Source organism: Salmo trutta, chromosome 1 (genome assembly GCF_901001165.1).
Source record: "Salmo trutta chromosome 1, fSalTru1.1, whole genome shotgun sequence".
NCBI lineage: Eukaryota > Metazoa > Chordata > Actinopteri > Salmoniformes > Salmonidae > Salmo > Salmo trutta.
Window position 1 is genome coordinate 7510319 of NC_042957.1, and position 19760 is coordinate 7530078.

General features: G+C 45.1%; 1 protein-coding gene across 1 annotated transcript; it reads right to left on the minus strand.

Moving 5' to 3' along the window:
• Nucleotides 1–1110: 1110 nt before the first annotated feature.
• LOC115156330 (thrombospondin-1) lies at nucleotides 1111–18870 on the minus strand. Its single transcript, XM_029703841.1, has 22 exons — nucleotides 18652–18870; nucleotides 18399–18482; nucleotides 17588–18147; nucleotides 17221–17296; nucleotides 16492–16584; nucleotides 15875–15984; nucleotides 15133–15258; nucleotides 12148–12244; nucleotides 11525–11698; nucleotides 11073–11249; nucleotides 10585–10758; nucleotides 9934–10214; nucleotides 9438–9656; nucleotides 9130–9237; nucleotides 7700–7859; nucleotides 7037–7155; nucleotides 5316–5550; nucleotides 4812–5039; nucleotides 4347–4618; nucleotides 4121–4218; nucleotides 3785–3924; nucleotides 1111–3625 (listed from the first exon to the last, which is right to left on the minus strand). The coding sequence occupies exons 2-22, from the start codon at nucleotides 18460–18462 to the stop codon at nucleotides 3618–3620; spliced, it is 3519 nt and encodes a 1172-aa protein (XP_029559701.1). The 5' UTR covers nucleotides 18463–18482; nucleotides 18652–18870; the 3' UTR covers nucleotides 1111–3617.
• Nucleotides 18871–19760: the final 890 nt, after the last annotated feature.

Here is a 19760-nt window from a genome sequence, read left to right on the forward strand (position 1 = left end):
CATATGTATATATTATTTTACTACTGGACAAGTTGACATACCCGCTGTTTACTCTGTATAGGCTATGTGGCAGTGCTTCTATCGCAGGGCCAGTAGACCGGTGGTCTGAAATACGGGCCACCCTTCAGTCCCAAATGGCACCCTATATAGTGCACTACTTTTCATCTGGGGCACTGGTCTAAAGTAGTGCAGTATATAGGGAATAGGGTGCCATTTGGGACGCACCCTGTGACTCTGGGAGAATACCATGCTGAAGGGGTTGAGAGGCTGTTTTTTCAACCTATTCGTCTTCAGAAAGCTAGTCTCCACCAAAACATTGACATACGCATGCAGAAGTTACTGTAATGTCTATACAGGAGATTAATCAACCACTCATCACCACAAAGAGAGACAACTTGGAGGTTTCCAATCTGTCCGTGCTAACAGTGACTTTCAATGTTCATTAAACAGATCGAGGCTAGGAACAGAGGAACCAAGCTACATTCCTCACGTCCCTCTGAGGATGGCATGTGTGTCTTTAACAGGGACAGAGAAGACAGTATGTAGACACAGCCCTATTTAAACAGGGGCCTAACATTGACTTTGAGGCAGATATCTGGGCTTCTGTTGATGTTCATGGTGTCACCTGAATGTGTTCTGCATGTGGACTTTTAGCTTACTTAGCTGCACAGCCAATGTCCATATACTATATTTAGACTTTATAAAAAGCGTTTTATGCAGTATATATTTAAGCAATAAGGCAAGAGGGGGTGTTGTAAATGGCCAATATACCACGGTTAAGGGCTGTTCTAAAGCACGACGCAACATGGAGTCAATATACCACAAACCCCTGAGGTGCCTTACTGCTATTATAAACTGTTTACCAACGTAATTAGAGTGTACCCGTGGTATACGGTCTGATGTAACACGGCTGTCAGCCAATCAGCATTTAGGGCTCAAACCACCCATTATATATAATAGAATATGAGATATGTAATGGGCAGTCAAGAATAGACGTTGTTTGAGGACAATGTAATGGGTGCAATGTGGTTCATCAACTCAGTCAACAACTTGGTAGTGAACACATACAGACTGAGTATGACTTGGTAGTGAACACATACAGACTGAGCGTGGATTTGAACAACTATTTATTGTTTCAGAAGTATGTAACAAAATATTTGCTATGGATAAAAACAGCATTTTGTTTTTGTTGCATTGTACAACTAAGCAAAAATGTTTACAGACAACAAGCATCACTAAATTGTACAGAAAAGAATGATAAAATCGTAAAAATAGCGATAAAGCGAAAAGTAAAGACGATAAAGACCAGAACATCCTTGCGTCAGTGTGCAAACCGTTTATACATACGGATACGCCCCCTTCATCAGGCAACGAACCCTGATAAATTATTTAAATAGCATTTATCTACACAAATCGACCTCTCACACACAGAACAGCAAAGACAGAACTAAACAGAATAATAACTTATTCATTAAAAAGAGCACTGGACAAAGGACATATATGAAAGCAAAAATTCAAATATGTGTAAAAAATGTTTTAATTTTACTGCAGGGGGGTGTTGGATAAGAACAGTAATACTATGTACAGACTCATGCTACAGTAGCAATAAGATGTCGATCCATTTGTATTCTGTAAGCATAAAATTAACAAAATTACTTTTTTGTTTGATCAAATGAATCATACAACAGCAATGAGGTAATATTTGTAGATCAAAGAGTTCCTTTATTTTGTCATCTCTCTCAGAAGAAAAGGCACACATACATACCACACTGATTCAGGAGCCTTAGCTCTAACCATACATACCACACTGATTCAGGAGCCTTAGCTCTAACCATACATACCACACTGATTCAGGAGCCTTAGCTCTAACCATACATACCACACTGATTCAGGAGCCTTAGCTCTAACCATACATACCACACTGATTCAGGAGCCTTAGCTCTAACCATACATACCACACTGATTCAGGAGCCTTAGCTCTAACCATGGCTGAATTCTAATCCCTATAATGGTTTCCTTATAGGGAGAGAGAGGGGGAGAGTAGAATCCCACGTTTGACACCAAAGACACCAGTCTGACTGACTGACTCGTTGGAACACTGGGGGAATCTCTCACGTTCTCAAAGTATTTTAATTGTTTGGTACCTACACTGTAGGCAAGAGTTAATAAATTAAATTTCAAGTGTAAAGCCTCTAAAGATGAGGGAGATCCCCCGTTTTGTAATCTTACCCAAAATTGTATCATTTTAGATTTTGGAAAATAAATACATACTGAATATTTGTAACATTTAATGTTCATAATGACACGTTTCTTAATAGACAGAATGTCTTGGACTTACTGGCTCTGGAAATGCCCTTTTCCACATGGCCCTCTGATGTCATTTCTATTCCACATGGCCCTCTGATGTCATTTCTATTCCACATGGCCCTCTGATGTCATTTCTATTCCACATGGCCCTCCGATGTCATTTCTTTTCCACATGGCCCTCTGATGTCATTTCTTTTCCACATGGCCCTCTGATGTCATTTCTATTCCACATGGCCCTCCGATGTCATTTCTATTCCACATGGCCCTCTGATGTCATTTCTTTTCCACATGGCCCTCTGATGTCATTTCTTTTCCACATGGCCCTCTGATGTCATTTCTATTCCACATGGCCCTCTGATGTCATTTCTATTCCACATGGCCCTCTGATGTCATTTCTTTTCCACATGGCCCTCTGATGTCATTTCTGCAATGCTAAGATGGTCACTCCCATCTTACCCTGAGTTATACTGTGTTCACTTTCAACTGAAACACAGTATCAATCTAATGCCAGCCATAAAAGCCTACAAGCAATCCTGTATTTGACCAAAAATATTTTGGCTCATTTTAATTTCGGTTTGTTTTCCTTTGTCTCGGAAACACTTTTCTCTAAGGGTACGCATATAGAAGGGTAAAAGCAAGCACTTTCTTCTTATTTAAACACATAAACGTACATACACCCACACAAAGTTTACCGTCCCTCCATATCTTGTTGTTACGCAGCTGACTTTCAATGGCCACAAGCCCTTTCCTTACAAAACTTAAAGTGAAAAAAGTCTTACTGCTTTCTTCCTCCTCTGAGCCAAAAAAAAAACACTTCCTCAGAGTCGTATCGTTCAGAATCTACATCCGGGTAGATCTGTTTTTTATAAACAGAACATCACATAGTCTTTCTTTGGGACGTCCATTCCAGAAAAAGAGAGATGGATAGAAAGAGAGAGAGAGAGAGAGAGAGAGAGAGATGTAAAGGTTTGGAAGTGCATAGTCGACTATGGGGAGCCTCTCCTGCGCAGAGCTGAATGAGGTCTTTAAGATCAGAGAGATATCGGCCGGTCGGTGTCGTTGGTTGGTAACGTTGGTTGGTAACATTGGTCGGTCTCCCGTTCAGGCAAAGCAAATGGTTCTCTGTCCAACCAGTGTCAATTTACCCTGAGGCTGACCACACCAGGCCCTACCCCTCGGTCCCACCAGTGTGCGTGCCGCAGAAGAAAGAGGAGCAGAAAAAAACAATCCCTGGACTTTTCATCTGAATACATATTGTTCATATTTATACAGAAAGGTGCATTGTTCCAAGAGCTTCTTGCTCCGTGCAATTATGCATCTGGAAAGAAAAACACAAAGGACACAAGGCTAGGCATTAAGTTAAGAGAAAGCGTTAAGTTGTGGTTAGGTACTTCACATAGGTCTATTGTGAAAGAAATGTCACTAAACAATTGCTGTTGGAGTTATAGTAAGATATAGAAAGTTCCTTGTTCCTTACCTCTGCATTCATACTTGAGGTCTGAGAAGTATACCATTTCTTGTGAGAAGACAAAGAGGCCTAGTCTTCCGCCTGCGTACGTCTTGTCATATATGCTCCCAGAATCAGCCATGATCTTCTTCCCCTCGTACATGACCACTCTGAAACAAAGATGCAATAAGAAGATTTGTGAGATAAACTATGTTACGATACAAACACAGCCATTATGGAAAGTCTATAAGCAGTTTAACCAATGTTCTCCAAGGAGTAAAAAGTTTTAAGTGAAGTAAGTCATGGTGTTTGTGTAGACATTCTCAATCTCATAAATCTCTACCAGGCCAAGGCATCAGGGTTTACCTGATGTGTCCTGTTCTTGGTCTGTGGATCAGGTGCCATCTGTAGGCTGTGAAGTCTTTCCAGCCAATTTTCTTAGGGTCGTGCCAAAGAGTCTTCACCTACAGAAGAAAGAAGAAACAGAGGGTTAAAGTTAGATAGCATAGTCACCCTATACTCCCAATGGTTTTTCCCCATGTGTGTGTGGGTATGTGTTCAGGCATGCAAGACGATAGGGGTAATTTCTTACCTGTCCTGGGGTGTTACCAGTGTGCCAGAGAGCATTCCTGAGGTGCTCACCAGGTCCAGTAGTGGAGTTGACCACCTTGATTGACAGTCCTGAGTATCCCTGAGCTTTGGTGGGTTTGTTGTTCCAGTAGGTCTGTGTGATCTGCTTCCACATCACCACGTAGAACCTGGAGCTGGACTGGTAGCCAAACACAAAGCCGGCGTAGTCATCATCTCTCTCTGTGTTGATGAAGAAGGTACCACTGAAGTCCACAGAGTTGAACTCATCAAAACCTGGGAACGGGGAAACAGAGAAGATGAGAGTGAGAGGATGGTCTTTTTAGTTAGGGTTGGGTTATTTTGAGATGTCCCAAAGCATAGAATCAATCAATCAAGCCATCCACCAACCAGTCAACCAATTAATCAATCCATCTACTCACCCACCCACCCATCCAACCAAACCAACCAATCCAAGCAATCCACTCACCAACAGCAATGCCAGGGTCACAGTTGACGGTCTGGACCAGCTCTTTGCCCTGATGTCTGACCACCCAGTTGGGGTCGATCTGGGACGTTCCCTTGGGGTCCAGGGGAACCATCTGGAACTTCCTGAAGTCCGTCTCGCTGATGTCAAAGTTCTCCGGACACACGTCGTAGATGTCAGGCACATTGTCTTGGTCAAAGTCGTCTTTGCAAGCATCTCCTCGACCATCACCTGGAAGAGATAGAAGACTTGATAAATAACATGTCTTAGCATTAAGTAGATTAACACTGATATCATGCATGTCCATGGTCATCCAGCCTGGTCTTGAAGAGCTATAGGATGCAAAGGGTGTTTGTTATAGACAAGCACTAACAAAACTGATTCAAGTAACCACCTAATTGTTAAGCCAATTGATCAGTTGAAAAGGGTGCTCAACTCTAAAGATTATGCTAAAGATTTCAGTCTATATTTTGCTTTTAAGATTTCCTCTCTTCTAGATCCACTCACCATCGGAGTCGATCTGGTCAGGGTTGAAGGCCAGTCTGCAGTTATCTTTCTCGTCTGGGATCCCGTCATTGTCATCATCGTGGTCGCAGGCATCTCCTTTTCCGTCTTTGTCGTGGTCGGCCTGGTTAGCGTTGGGGATGTAGGGGCAGTTGTCCAGGTTGTTCTGGTGGCCGTCTTCATCGATGTCCTGGTTGCTGTCACACTTATCTCCCACACGGTCGTCATCAGAGTCAACCTGTAGAGGTAAATGGAGATTGACGTTAGCATGCTAGCTGATGTTAGCGGTGAGAAGACTAGATTAGATCCACCAGTCTGGTGGACACTGATATGGGATAAGTGCTGTGTTCCTCTCCTAGTTGGGTGAAGTGTCATTAGACACTGATCTAGGATCAGGTTTTGTGCTTTCTAAACTAATGGTATACCTTAGGTTTAAGAAATGGGGAAGGTGAGCTGATCCTAGATCTATGCCTATGGGCAACTAATGGTAGCAATTATGATGACACTTACTCGCAGATGCTCATTTTATTTCCAGCTGTACCAGCTGTTCAACCAATCATCCCTTCGATATCTCCTCCTTTTCCTCCCCTACTCCTCCTCCCCCCATCTTTTCATATTGTACTCCAATCATTTTATTTCCAGCTGTACCAGCTGTTCAACCAATCATCTCTTCAATATCTCCTCCCCCTCCTCCCCTTCTACTCCTCCTCCCCCACTCCTCCTCCTCCCCCACTCCTCGTCCCCCACTCATCCTTCCCCCTCCCCCTCTACTCTTCCTCCCCCACTCCTCACCCCCCCTCCTTTCATAATGGACTCCAATCACTCTCACCTCTTTAAACCTGCCAAGATAATTCTGGTATCGATTTTAATCTCCTGAAAATCAACCAACACTAAAAACATCCCTTCTCTCCTCCTCCTCCTCCTCCTCTCTTTTCCCTCCTGTCCTCCTTTATCCTCCCATCTCCCATCTGCTCTGCTAACACCAGTAGGCCTGTCTTTCCACAGACTGAAACATGCTAGACATTCCCCTGCAGACGGGAATCACCTGCTCCTGCTGCTTGGCAGGACTACACACAGTACAAAGAGTTTTTACTGTCTCGCACGAGGAGAGGGACGGCGGGATGGAGGGAGGAAGGGAAGGAAGGAGGAAAGAAAGGCAGCGATGGAGGGATAAAAAAAGCGGTAGGGAGGGGAGGGAGGACTGGAAGGAGGACTGGAGGGAGGACTGGAGGGAGGGACTGGATTTGTGTATATTCCCATTTCCCCCTAGATGAATCCTGTTGTAAGATACAGACTAGTGTGATACAGTCTAGTGAAACAGTCCAGTAAAACAGTCTAGTGAAACAGTCTAGTGATACAGTCTAGTGATACAGTCTAGTGTGATACAGTCTAGTGAAACAGTCTAGCGCTACCCACAGCTACCTGTTCCAGCTACCCATTACAGCTAACCGGTACAGCTACCCGTTACAGCTACCTGTTCCAGCTACCCATTACAGCTAACCGTTACAGCTACCCGTTACAACTAACCGTTACAGCTACCCGTTACAGCTACCCGTGTGTGTGTGTGTGTGTGTGTGTGTGTGTGTGTGTGTGTGTGTGTGTGTGTGTGTGCGTGTGCGTGTGCGTGTGCGTGAGCGTGTGCGTGAGCGTGAGCGTGAGTGTGAGTGTGTGTGTGTGTGTGTGTGTGTGTGTGTGTGTGTGTGTGTGTGTGTAAGTACACACACCTGGTCAGGGTTGTGTTCCAGCGGACAGTTGTCACACATGTCTCCCACACCATCCAGGTCAGTGTCTCTCTGGTCCACGTTGTAGACGTACGGACAGTTGTCTTTCTCATTCAGAATACCTGTTGGACCAATCGCTTGTTGTTATTCAGGATAAGATGAGGAAGGTGAGGAAAACTACCCGTTGTTGTAATTGAATGCTTTCTTTTGTATCAGAAAGTACTTCTTTGAAGTCTTGTAGATCGATGCATTGCACTCTTTTTGTTTATAAAGCCCTCTTGCACAAACCTCCGCTGTACCTTACTTCCTTATTAACATACAGACGTACGAGCTACCAGACCCTGTTTCAGGGATGCCTAACTCAGGAGATACCTTCAGTCTCCACTGAGTTAAGTAAATCTGCTTTTAGTTTTTTAGTTTTTTCACCTTACTTGTGGAATAATCTCAAAAAAATCTCTAAATGTTGGTGAATTGGTGCCTCAGACAGCTGATTGAGGACCTTTGTACTGAAGAACAGATTTGTTCTCTATGATTGTGTTTTGTACCTCTGTTGTGCTCTTCGTAGTGAGTTGATGCCTAGATGATTTGTAAGAGACAATCAATAGCACCAATATTATACAGAACAGGATTAAAATACGGAACAACTAAGCAAAGTTTGAGTCTCACCATCTCCATCAATGTCCACAGAGCAGGCGTCTCCTTCCCCGTTGTTGTCTGTGTCGGTCTGGTCAGGGTTTCTGTTGTAGGGACAGTTATCACAACGATCTCCAATATCATCTCTGTCATAGTCATATTGCCTGGGGTTGTACACGAATGGGCAGTTATCCTGTAGAGAGAGCGAGGGAGAGAGAGAGAGAGGGAATGGGGTAGAGGGGAGGGGGAGGGATAGAGAGTGAGGGGGAGAGAGAATGAGAGAAGGAGAGAGAGAGAGGGGGCAGAGGGGAAGGGAGAGAGAGACGGATGGGAGAGGGCGAGAGAGAGAGAGAAGGAGAGGGAAAGAGAGGAAGGAAGAGAGAGAGAGAGGGAGAAAGAGAGAGAGGGAGGGAGAGAGACAGATGGAGAAGGAAAGGGAGAAAGAGAGGGAAAGGGAGAAGGAGAGGGAAGCAGAGAGAGAGAAAGGGAAGCAGAGAGAGAGACAGTGTGAGAGAGAGAAAGGGTGAGAGAGATAGAGAGAGAGGGAAAGGGAGAAAGAGAGAGAGAGATAAAGGGAGAGAGAGAGGGAAGGGAGAATTAGAGGTAGGCAGAGAGGGAGAGGGAGAGGGAGAGGGAGAGAAAGGGAGAGAAAGGGAGCGAAAGGGAGAGAGAGAAAGGGAGAGAGAGAAAGGGAGAGAGAGAGAGGGAAAGAGAGAGGGGGAAAGGGAGAGAGAGGGAGAGGGAGGGGGAGGGAATGGGAGAGAGAGAGAGAGAGAGAAAGGGAGAGAGAGAGAGAGAGAGAGAGAGAGAGAGAGAGAGAGAGAGAGAGAGAGAGAGAGAGAGAGAGAGAGAGAGAGAGAGAGAGAGAGAGAGAGAGAGAGAGAGAGAGAGGGCACAGTTCAGTTTCTAGAATAATAAACCCAGTGTTCACTGCTCAGGAAAACATATCTGACATGATATATTCATTTCAGATGTGCTTTTAACTTGCTGTGGTCTGTGTACCCTGCAGAGAGAGAGGGTGGATGAAAGTGAGTCTTATATTTAGGCCCCGTCCCAAATATAAGGTTAGGACTAGCATATTACACTGCGGCTCATTCAGAGTGTTACCTCTGTGTTGAAATTTGAGGTTTGGCTCTGAGGGCAAATAAACACTTGCTTTCTGCTCAGTTGTTTTATTTCACAGCATGAATGATGAATGTAAAACCACAATCATGGCCCACTGCCAAGACTGAACACACACACACACACACACACACACACACACACACACACACACACACACACACACACACACACACACACACACACACACACACACACACACACACACACACACACACACAGACTAACCAAGAGGTAGCATAACCTGAATAAATATTCATTCTATTTGTCTCAGTAAGGGGTGGGGACATGAGACCTTCAATTACTGAATGAATGAATGAGGTAATCACTTCCTCACTTACCCTGTCATCAGCAATACCATCATTATCATCATCGTTGTCACAAGCGTCACCAACACCATCCTTGTCGTAGTCTTCTTGGCCTGAGTTGGGAAGGTTGGGGCAGTTGTCCTACAAAAGATAAGGCCAAACAATGCACACGATGAACAGTCCTGTCGGACATTGAACGAACCACTCGTGTATTTTCTGTAGAACATTATTGATTTGTGTAATAGTCATTATCAGCACATTAAAAGGGATGTGAGTTCTTCTCTAGTTAAATAGCAAGCTGGGCCTTTTCAAGGACCTACACATGTCAGGCCTCTGCATACCTTTTTGCAGTGGTAGGTGGCGTTCTCCACACAGACCAGGTCTTGGTTGGGCCATCCGTCCAGGTCCGTGTCCTCACCACAGATGTGTCCGTTTCCAGCATAGCCAGGCTTACACTCACAGCGGTACATGGGGTCGGCAAAGTGTCCCAGGTAGTTACAGCGGGCGTTCTTGTTGCAGTCGTGGCTCCCATCCAGGCAGGGGTTACGTGGTGTACACACCTGGAGGGGGAGGAAGTGAAGAATTGATCAGACGAGACAGGAAATATTGTGGATAACCTCCCTGCCTTTGTTTACAGAGGGCAACAATTGGGACAGAGAAAAGCTTAGCTTTTTAAAGCAATCTATGATCTTGGAAATTCTAAATTCCTAATTCTAAATTCTAAATTCTAAATTCCTAATTCTAAATTCTAAATTCTAAATTCTAAATCAGCTGAGGCCAGTGCTACGGTCTAAGAGGACCATCATCACAGCACTTGTCCACTTCACCAGTACTAACCTGTTTCTTGGCGGTGGCTTCCTCCACTCCCCTGCCGAAGGGCTGAGGTCCAGAGTAGCGTGAGGGACAGGGCAGGCAGTTGTAGCCAGGGTCAGTGTTCTCACAGCGGTGTACTCCATTGAACACGAAACAAGCGTCAGGAACCTCTTTGCACTCATCAATGTCATTGCACTTGATGCCGTCACCAGAGTAAGCAGAGGGGCATTTTCCACACCTCCATGTTCCATCAGGGAAGCTGGTGCACTTGGTCCCAGGGAAGCAAGGGTTGGACAGACAGCCATCTGAGGACAGAGACATGAGCTTGTAAGTGCTGTGTACTGACTGCTTTAAGTACTAGTATTAAGTTATACGTGTAAAACAAAGTGTTTTATAAGCCCTAAAATCATTAAAAGCATTAAAAGTAATAGTTTTAACAGTGTTATTCTTACCTTAAAACTGTCTAAAACCTAACATTTGTGTAATCATTCACTGTACTTAAGTTTTAAGAAAAATTGTCTGCGTCTGAAATGGCACCCTATGCCCTATATAGTGCGCTACTACCCTATAGGCCCAGTTCAAAAGTAGTGCACTACTACCCTATAGGTCCTGGTCAAAAGTAATGCACTATACAGGGAATTGGGTGCCATTTCGGACACATCCATTGCTACTCACCGATGGGACAGGTGTTCTTGTTGCACAGCTGAGTGGCCTTGGGGTCACCCTGGCACTCCTTACCACCATATTTAGGGGCGGGGTCGTTGCAGAGACGTTTACGTGTCTGAGCTCCTCCCCCACAGGTGGCAGAGCAGGTATCCCATAGCGACCAGGGACCCCAGTTACCGTTGACTGAAGGGGAAGTAGAGAGACAGAGGTTTCAATACAGATGTGACTGTGGTGCTCTTCATGATGGTAGGGCATTTTGCAATGCCATCTTTGTTTCTGCAATAGCCAACTCCTTGATTGTTGACTTGCCAAACAAGGAAAAAAATACAGACTGCAATTGAGGCTAACTGACAGGGTACCACATGAAAAGAGGATGTTCATTTGACTACAAATATTTCAGGGTGTGAGGTGCATGATAATGCCTTTGACTAATGTCAAATGATCACAATGACGTGACCCAGGTCTTGTTCTTAAAACCCTTGACTAATGGTACTTACTTGGGCAGGGTGACTTGGTGCACTTCTCAGTCTGTCTTCCCTCTCCTTGGCAGTCCTTGCCTTCCAGCTGGGGTGTGGGGGAGTTGCAGAGGCGGATACGGGTGATGACACCCGCCCCACAGGTGACCGAGCAGGAAGACCAGGGGGACCAGTGGCTCCAGGCACCGTCCTGCTTGACTGGAGGGTCACAGAGCAGAGGTTAGGGGTCAGGGATCAATGAGATGCTTGGTTATGGGTCAATGTTAAATCAAAACAGGTTAAGAGAATTGTTGCTCTGTGGAGTCACAGCTGGCTGATTTGCAGCTGAATACTTCGATGTGGGTGCAGGTCTATCGTTTCTGTCACCATCAATACAAGTTGGTGATAAAAGTACGCAATACAAGTTTCTGTGTGACAATTGATGAATGTGATTTGGTTGGTAGATTTTAATGTGTATAGAATACTGAACTCACAGCGTTTGTCACACTCCTGAAGGTAGCAGTCCCTGGTTTGGACGGAGGTTCCCTCGCAGTTGTTGTTGATGCGGTCGCAGGAGCGGCCTCTCTGCTGAATTCCCCGCCCACAAGACACGGAACAGTGGGTCCATTCAGACCACAGGGACCATCCATCCTCCGCATAGTCACTCGCTATAGAGAGAGAGAAGGGAGGGAGAGGAGGAAGGGAGGAAGAGAGGGAGAGATAGAGGGAGTGGAGGGAGAGAGGAGAGGGAGAGAGGGAGGGGGAGAGAGGGAGACAATGAGAGAGCTATTGGACTGCAGAGACCACAAGCAGAAACTTTTACACTGAGAAAATTGTTGCGGCTTCATACTTTATTTGGCAAATGGAATCCGAGTACATGGCAGTAAATGGAGTGCCGTTTAAATGACCTGTTTGTCTTAAAGACATTAAAGGACAGCTCAGACTATTAATGGCTTTAGAATAGAATAAACCTCTGGTTCGTAATACTGTATACAGACTTCCTTGAACGTGAGGTGAACCTTTGTGCAGGTATGTTACTTATTGTATGGAGTTGGAACCACACAAATAGAACCATAGAATCAGAAGCAATCATTGTAATTCTAGGGTTGGAACTCACGTGTTCCACAGCGTGGGCAGCACTCTCCATCGGGCACGGTGGCGTTGGCACAAGGGATCAGGGGGCAGGAGATCTTACGGCACACGGTGGCAGAGTTCTACAAAAAGGGCGGGAGACAAAGAATCGTAAGGAATCAGGAAGTTAATGACATAACAGTAAGTTCCCCCTTTTCTGCACCTTGACCAATTTGGGTCAGTACAATGAGAAGATCAGTGGCTGGAGCAAGAGACTCCTGTGGACCAACCAGCACCTGCCCACTGGGTCAGGGTAGTAGAAATACGGCCAAACAGTCGGTGGAGGGTTGGACTGGGCACTGACAACCAAACAACAACTAAAACCTACCTGCCAAAAGCAGGACATTAGTTTGCCTTGATGGACAGAATGTTCAATCTCTCTGTCTAATGAAGCATACTAGCATCCTGGCCAGTTGATTCACAGATCAAGAGAGCCCAAGAGCCAAGGGGATTACGAGCAGAAAGGTGATACTGCTGGCAGAGCAGATTTGCCTGGAGCAGTTTTTATTGAATACAGTAGCTCTCTGTGACTTCCTGTCTGTGGGCCACTTGTCTAAGCTGAAGCTCTGTTTCAATTATGTTGTTAATTGGAGACGAGGAGCTGCTGAGAAGAGCTGAGAGGTAATTAGAGACGAGGAGCTGCTGAGAAGAGCTGAGAGGTAATTAGAGACGAGGAGCTGCTGAGAAGAGCTGAGAGGTAATTAGAGACGAGGAGCTGCTGAGAAGAGATGAGAGGTAATTAGAGACGAGGAGCTGCTGAGAAGAGCTGAGAGGTAATTAGAGACGAGAAGCTGCTGAGAAGAGCTGAGAGGTAATTAGAGACGAGGAGCTGCTGAGAAAAGCTGAGAGGTAATTAGAGACGAGGAGCTGCTGAGAAGAGCTGAGAGGTAATTAGAGACGAGAAGCTGCTGAGAAGAGCTGAGAGGTAATTAGAGACGAGGAGCTGCTGAGAAAAGCTGAGAGGTAATTAGAGACGAGGAGCTGCTGAGAAGAGCTGAGAGGTAATTAGAGACGAGGAGCTGCTGAGAAGAGATGAGAGGTAATTAGAGACGAGGAGCTGCTGAGAAGAGCTGAGAGGTAATTAGAGACGAGGAGCTGCTGAGAAGAGCTGAGAGGTAATTAGAGACGAGAAGCTGCTGAGAAGAGCTGAGAGGTAATTAGAGACGAGAAGCTGCTGAGAAGAGCTGAGAGGTAATTAGAGACGAGGAGCTGCTGAGAAAAGCTGAGAGGTAATTAGAGACGAGGAGCTGCTGAGAAGAGCTGAGAGGTAATTAGAGACGAGGAGCTGCTGAGAAGAGATGAGAGGTAATTAGAGACGAGGAGCTGCTGAGAAGAGCTGAGAGGTAATTAGAGACGAGGAGCTGCTGAGAAGAGATGAGAGGTAATTAGAGACGAGGAGCTGCTGAGAAGAGCTGAGAGGTAATTAGAGACGAGGAGCTGCTGAGAAGAGCTGAGAGGTAATTAGAGACGAGGAGCTGCTGAGAAGAGCTGAGAGGTAATTAGAGACGAGGAGCTGCTGAGAAGAGCTGAGAGGTAATTAGAGACGAGGAGCTGCTGAGAAGAGCTGAGAGGTAATTAGAGACGAGGAGCTGCTGAGAAAAGCTGAGAGGTAATTAGAGACGAGGAGCTGCTGAGAAGAGCTGAGAGGTAATTAGAGACGAGAAGCTGCTGAGAAGAGCTGAGAGGTAATTAGAGACGAGAAGCTGCTGAGAAGAGCTGAGAGGTAATTAGAGACGAGAAGCTGCTGAGAAGAGCTGAGAGGTAATTAGAGACGAGGAGCTGCTGAGAAGAGCTGAGAGGTAATTAGAGACGAGAAGCTGCTGAGAAGAGATGAGAGGTAATTAGAGACGAGGAGCTGCTGAGAAGAGCTGAGAGGTAATTAGAGACGAGAAGCTGCTGAGAAGAGCTGAGAGGTAATTAGAGACGAGGAGCTGCTGAGAAGAGCTGAGAGGTAATTAGAGACGAGAAGCTGCTGGGAAGAGCTGAGAGGTAATTAGAGACGAGGAGCTGCTGAGAAGAGCTGAGAGGTAATTAGAGACGAGAAGCTGCTGAGAAGAGCTGAGAGGTAATTAGAGACGAGGAGCTGCTGAGAAGAGATGAGAGGTAATTAGAGACGAGAAGCTGCTGAGAAAAGCTGAGAGGTAATTAGAGACGAGGAGCTGCTGAGAAGAGCTGAGAGGTAATTAGAGACGAGAAGCTGCTGAGAAGAGCTAAGAGGTAATTAGAGACGAGGAGCTGCTGAGAAGAGCTGAGAGGTAATTAGAGACGAGGAGCTGCTGAGAAGAGCTGAGAGGTAATTAGAGACGAGGAGCTGCTGAGAAGAGCTGAGAGGTAATAAGAGACGAGAAGCTGCTGAGAAGAGCTGAGAGGTAATTAGAGACGAGAAGCTGCTGAGAAGAGCTGAGAGGTAATTAGAGACGAGAAGCTGCTGAGAAGAGCTGAGAGGTAATTAGAGACGAGAAGCTGCTGAGAAGAGCTGAGAGGTAATTAGAGACGAGGAGCTGCTGAGAAGAGATGAGGAGGTAATTAGAGACGAGGAGCTGCTGAGAAGAGCTGAGAGGTAATTAGAGACGAGGAGCTGCTGAGAAGAGATGAGGAGGTACCCTATTATCTATATGGTGCACTACTTTTGACCATGGCCTATAGGGGGCCTGTTCAGGCTGTCTGTTCACTAGAGTGGTGGGCCATGCATGGTCACTTCACTACAGCACCCACTGTTGGCTTATTGGCTTGATGCCAGTCTCCTCCTCCAACCCAATTACTGTCCAGATGACAGACAGGTCTTGAGTAGCGAGCGGGCGCTTGCTGAGTGGGGTTGAGTGTGTGTTTGGAAGTGCCTGTCTGAGAGTGCAAACGTAGGTGCACACACACATAAACACACACACACACACACACACACACATAAAACACACACACACACTACCCCACTACCCTCCCCATCCACACAAACTCTCTCGACTTCGGCTCTTACTTGACAAGTGCACTCGGTACAGTCGTCGACGGTCCACTCGGCCTTGTTCTTGTGGACGATGCCGTTGTGCAGACAGACTCCACTGTGGATCCCCACTCTGTTCATCAACAGCTTGTTCTCATCCGTCTGAAGGAGACAGGAAGGAAGGAAGGAAGCATACACTCTGATATGAATACTGGATGAGAAAAGGTTTCAAATTCACACAGTTACACTCTTCAGTTCTCAATAGCCCAAGTGGTTCGAAAAAGAGATTCAGGTGTTTGAGAATGATTGTCACCACCTCACACTGGTTTAGCATTAAGAATCCTTCCAAATGAGAACTAGTTAGAAAAGCATATCTAATTTGATTTAATTCATGAACTAACATGCAGTTTGACAGACTTGCCAGAGTTGGTGCTGGTAGGCCAGTATGCTAAGCAAGGCCCACATGCAGTGACTGACAAACAGTTTGTTGCAGAGTATCATGCCACAGACAGACAGACAGGCAGGCAGGCAGGCAGGCAGGCAGGCAGGCAGGCAGGCAGGCAGGCAGGCAGGCAGGCAGGCAGGCAGACAGACAGACAGACAGACAGACAGACAGACAGACAGACAGACAGACAGACAGACAGACAGACAGACAGACAGACAGACAGACAGACAGACAGACAGACAGACAGACAGACAGACAGACAGACAGACAGACAGACAGACAGACAGACAGACAGGAAGGAGTCTGCTCCAGGATTAAGTTGTGTTTTCTCACCACTTTGCGCAGTTCATTGGACAGCTCCTTCACCACCACTCCCAGCCCCTTCAGTTCCTTGAACATGCCAGCCAGGTCCTCGCAGGAGAACCCACAGATCATCTGCAGGTCTGGAGGGAGGGAAAACACCATAGAGATATATGAATTCTATGGGAAACACAGTTTCACTATCAATGTACATGAAGGCTTCCAGACTAATGTTCAACTCCCTACAGCAACAGACAACTGTTTGACAGTAGAATAGAATAGAATCCTTTTACTTTCTTCTAATAGTTCTATGCTTCTATGCTGTTCTATTCTATGCTGTTCAATTCTATGCTGTTCTATTCTATTTTATGCTGTTCTATTCTATTTTATGCTGTTCTATTCTATGCTGTTCTATTCTATGCTGTTCAATTCTATGCTGTTCTATTCTATTTTATGCTGTTCTATTCTATTTTATGCTGTTCTATTCTATTCTATGCTGTTTTATTCTTATTCTTTGCTGTTCTATTCTATTCTATGCTGTTCTATTCTGTATATGGAACCCTTTTCTGGAGAGTTTAACAGGGTTTATACAGGGTTTATACAGGGTTTATACAGGGTTTATAATAATAAGCAGCAGCAGTTGTGTTTACCTTTAGTTTTGTGGCCAGTGTAGTCTGTCCTAATGGCAGGGCTGGACCCATTGATGGTGTCTTCGATAAGGACGATCCCATCAGTCAGAACAGCTGAGGGAGGGAGGGAGATGAGGAGGGTGAGAAGGAGGGAGGGAGAGAGAGCGAAAGAGAGAGAAAGGGAGGGAGAGGGAGGGGAAAGGAGAGTGAGGGGATAGAAGGGAGAGGGGAGAGGGAGGGAGAGTGGAAAGAGAGGAAGCGAGGGGGGAGGGAGGGAGACAGGGGAAAAGGAGTGAGACAGAGTAGGGTGGGAGGGAGGGAGAGGGAAGAAGGGAGAAACAAAAAGAGAGACTGTTTAGAGCACTGTACACTGTAATGGCAATACCCACTAGACCACAGCAGACCACAACAGACACACTGTCCCCAGGGCTCATTGGTGATATAAGGGTGGATGATATGTAATTACACTCAGGTTATTACAGAACATTACAGCCTCATACTATCTTGAGTCACAATAAAGTTAATGAGTTAATGTGCCAAGCCCCGAGGAGGCATTGAAGTGCTTGTAAACGTCAGCTTTCCCATGGCAACATAAACGTGACTTTGTTAGCAACTTTCCCATGACAGTTAACTAGGCTCTTAAACAGTCATGCACATGTCTTATAGAAGGCTTGGTGGCTTTAGAATAACAACCAGTGATGCATGGATAAACACGCAAATATGCTTTCTGTTCAGAATTAGGCTACTTACAGTTTTGGCATCCCTTGTTGCGCAGAATCGCGTCCAAAGTGGTTCCAAAGACAAAGCGCACGTTTTGGAGCACCCCCTGCAAGAATCAATGGCCATTTTAGCTCTAGTATTGCAGTCACTATCACTCGACATTTACGCAACAAATATTGGACTTTATGGATAATTTACAAGGGTTTCCAATATAGTGTACTGTATAACTTTTATGCATGGGTCTATAGGTTTTATGCACATAATTTTTTTACGAATTTAAGTGTCACACAATACTAAATTAAACACTTATTAACACCTAAAACAACTCGATAATTTATATGATCTGTATCCATTATGCGTAATACCATGCGTCATGTGCTCTGCGCGCTCCACTTACCATGAACCGGTCCTTCACCGCTCCCTTCCCAATCCTGAGGCGCGCTGTGGCGGGAGTCTCCTGAGTGAGGATGGTCTGGATGGGAGCGTCCAGTTCCGCCGTGTTCACCTCCTCACAGCCAACATACAGCTGCGCCCGGTCCTCCTGCACGAACAGCGTAATATTCTTCCAGTGGCCCGTCGCCAAGTCCACATCTTCTATCGAGACCACCTGTTGCTTATTAACGGTGGAGAAAACCACATCCAGGGTGTTCGCTTTTCCATTCGAGACTATCTCGAACACGGCTCCGGACCCGTCCCGCTTCTCCACGGTCAAGAGGGAGCCCCTGGTCCGCTTAAACTGCTTGAAGTTAAGCAGGAGGAGGAAGCCCCTCTCGGCATGGATGGAATCGATGAGGTCCCTGAAGGAGCTCTCGGGGAGCTCGGGGATCAGGTCCGGGTTGAGGATCTTGTAGGCGGGACTGTATGGGTCGTCGCCCTTCACTAGGGTCACTCCGTGGTTCTTCTTGGAGACTTGGACCAGCTCGAACAGGTCGTACACGCTATTGTCGTCTCGGTTCTCTGTGGGAGGGTCGTGGGAATGAGTGGGAGCAATTAGTCTTTATCTGCATGTCTTTGGAATTGATTAGTTTCGTTGTGCGGAATGAACTCTAAAGTTATCTCAATGTTAATCCATGTCCAATGCAAATCAATAAATTAAGGGGATATTAATATATATATATTTAAAGTTTTAAGTTCAATGAGTTTTAAATTGAAGCGTTAGAAACTCCGTTAATTCTAGACAAACATACAGTATCAGGTAAGCATCTCACCTGCAACTCGTATGCTCTCGCAGGTCAAAAGCATCAACAGCAGAAATATTCCTGTCAACTTCATGGTGAAACTCTGGTTTTTCCCTATGAAAAATAGCAAATAATGTCAACCGCTTTTCACAAAAGTTAATATTTACACATAACATTTAAATATAATAATAAACAATAATCCAAACGCATATTATTATTTACTATAATAAGACAATATTTGAAAAATATTCGTTGAAAGAAAATCGAAATATTGTTAACCCACCTGTTGAATGAAAACAGCAGAGAGAAACAGTCAAATCCAAATAAAAATGGAAATCCAATAATAATCCACAAGATAAAAACAATTTCTTGTTAATTTTTAATGGAAAGGAGTCCGATATAAGATGCAGAAAGTACGTTTCTTGTGTTGCTTTAATTGAACGGCAAATGTTCTCTCTGGTATCTGACTAAGAACCTAACTGTAAAGCCAGGGGACAAAGTACTATTTAAATAGTTTCATGACATTCCTAAGAACGCGTCTCGCCCAATCAGACGGTGGAATGAAAAAGGGATGAGCTTATGGTCTTTACCTCACAGCAAGTCGAGCCGCTGGAGCGCACTGAGTCCCATACAGAAGCGCACACGGGGAAAAAACGCGCCACATTCCAGAGGCCAAATTCCATGACCGGATCCATACCTTTATTAGAACATCATTTCCGGTTATTGGTTTACTAACCAGTCTGAAATGTTCTCGTAAATTTTAAAATAAAAATAATAATATTCTCTATTTTTATACCTTTTTTTGCTCATGTTTGATTAAGTTTATGCTTCATTCTTACACTTGCTTATCAAAAGTGGTCTCACCAAAATAGGTAACTGATTATCAGTTTTATTTTCTTATGGGGAAAGTTGGATTAATATGGAAAGGCGAATCAATTCCTATAGCGAAAATATGGTCTTATTTATTTACCAGACTGCGCTTCAGGAATTTGTGAGAGGATGCTCAGTCAGTCAATTGGAGAGAAAAAAAATGTGTTCCCTGCTGCTATTCCAAGTTTGTCCGCTAGAAGCCGTTGTGAGTTCACTAGAGAGGCGCCGAGGTCTGTGCTGCAATGATATGAATGAGAGAACGCCTGGATTTGCGATTCAATCCACACACACAGATGTGCTGTACTACTACCGTTTGAATATGAATTGAATGCCCGTATATGAGGTTATTTTAAGATGGCGCCACCTTTTTACCAATTCATATATTACAATCATATTCCATGTGACCAGTGTTGGGGAGTAGCGAACTACATGTAGTTCAAGTAGTAATTCAACTACATTTTACAGTAGCTTGGTGGTAGTTGAACTAAATTCAAATCTAGGTAGTGTTATCAGTATTTAATG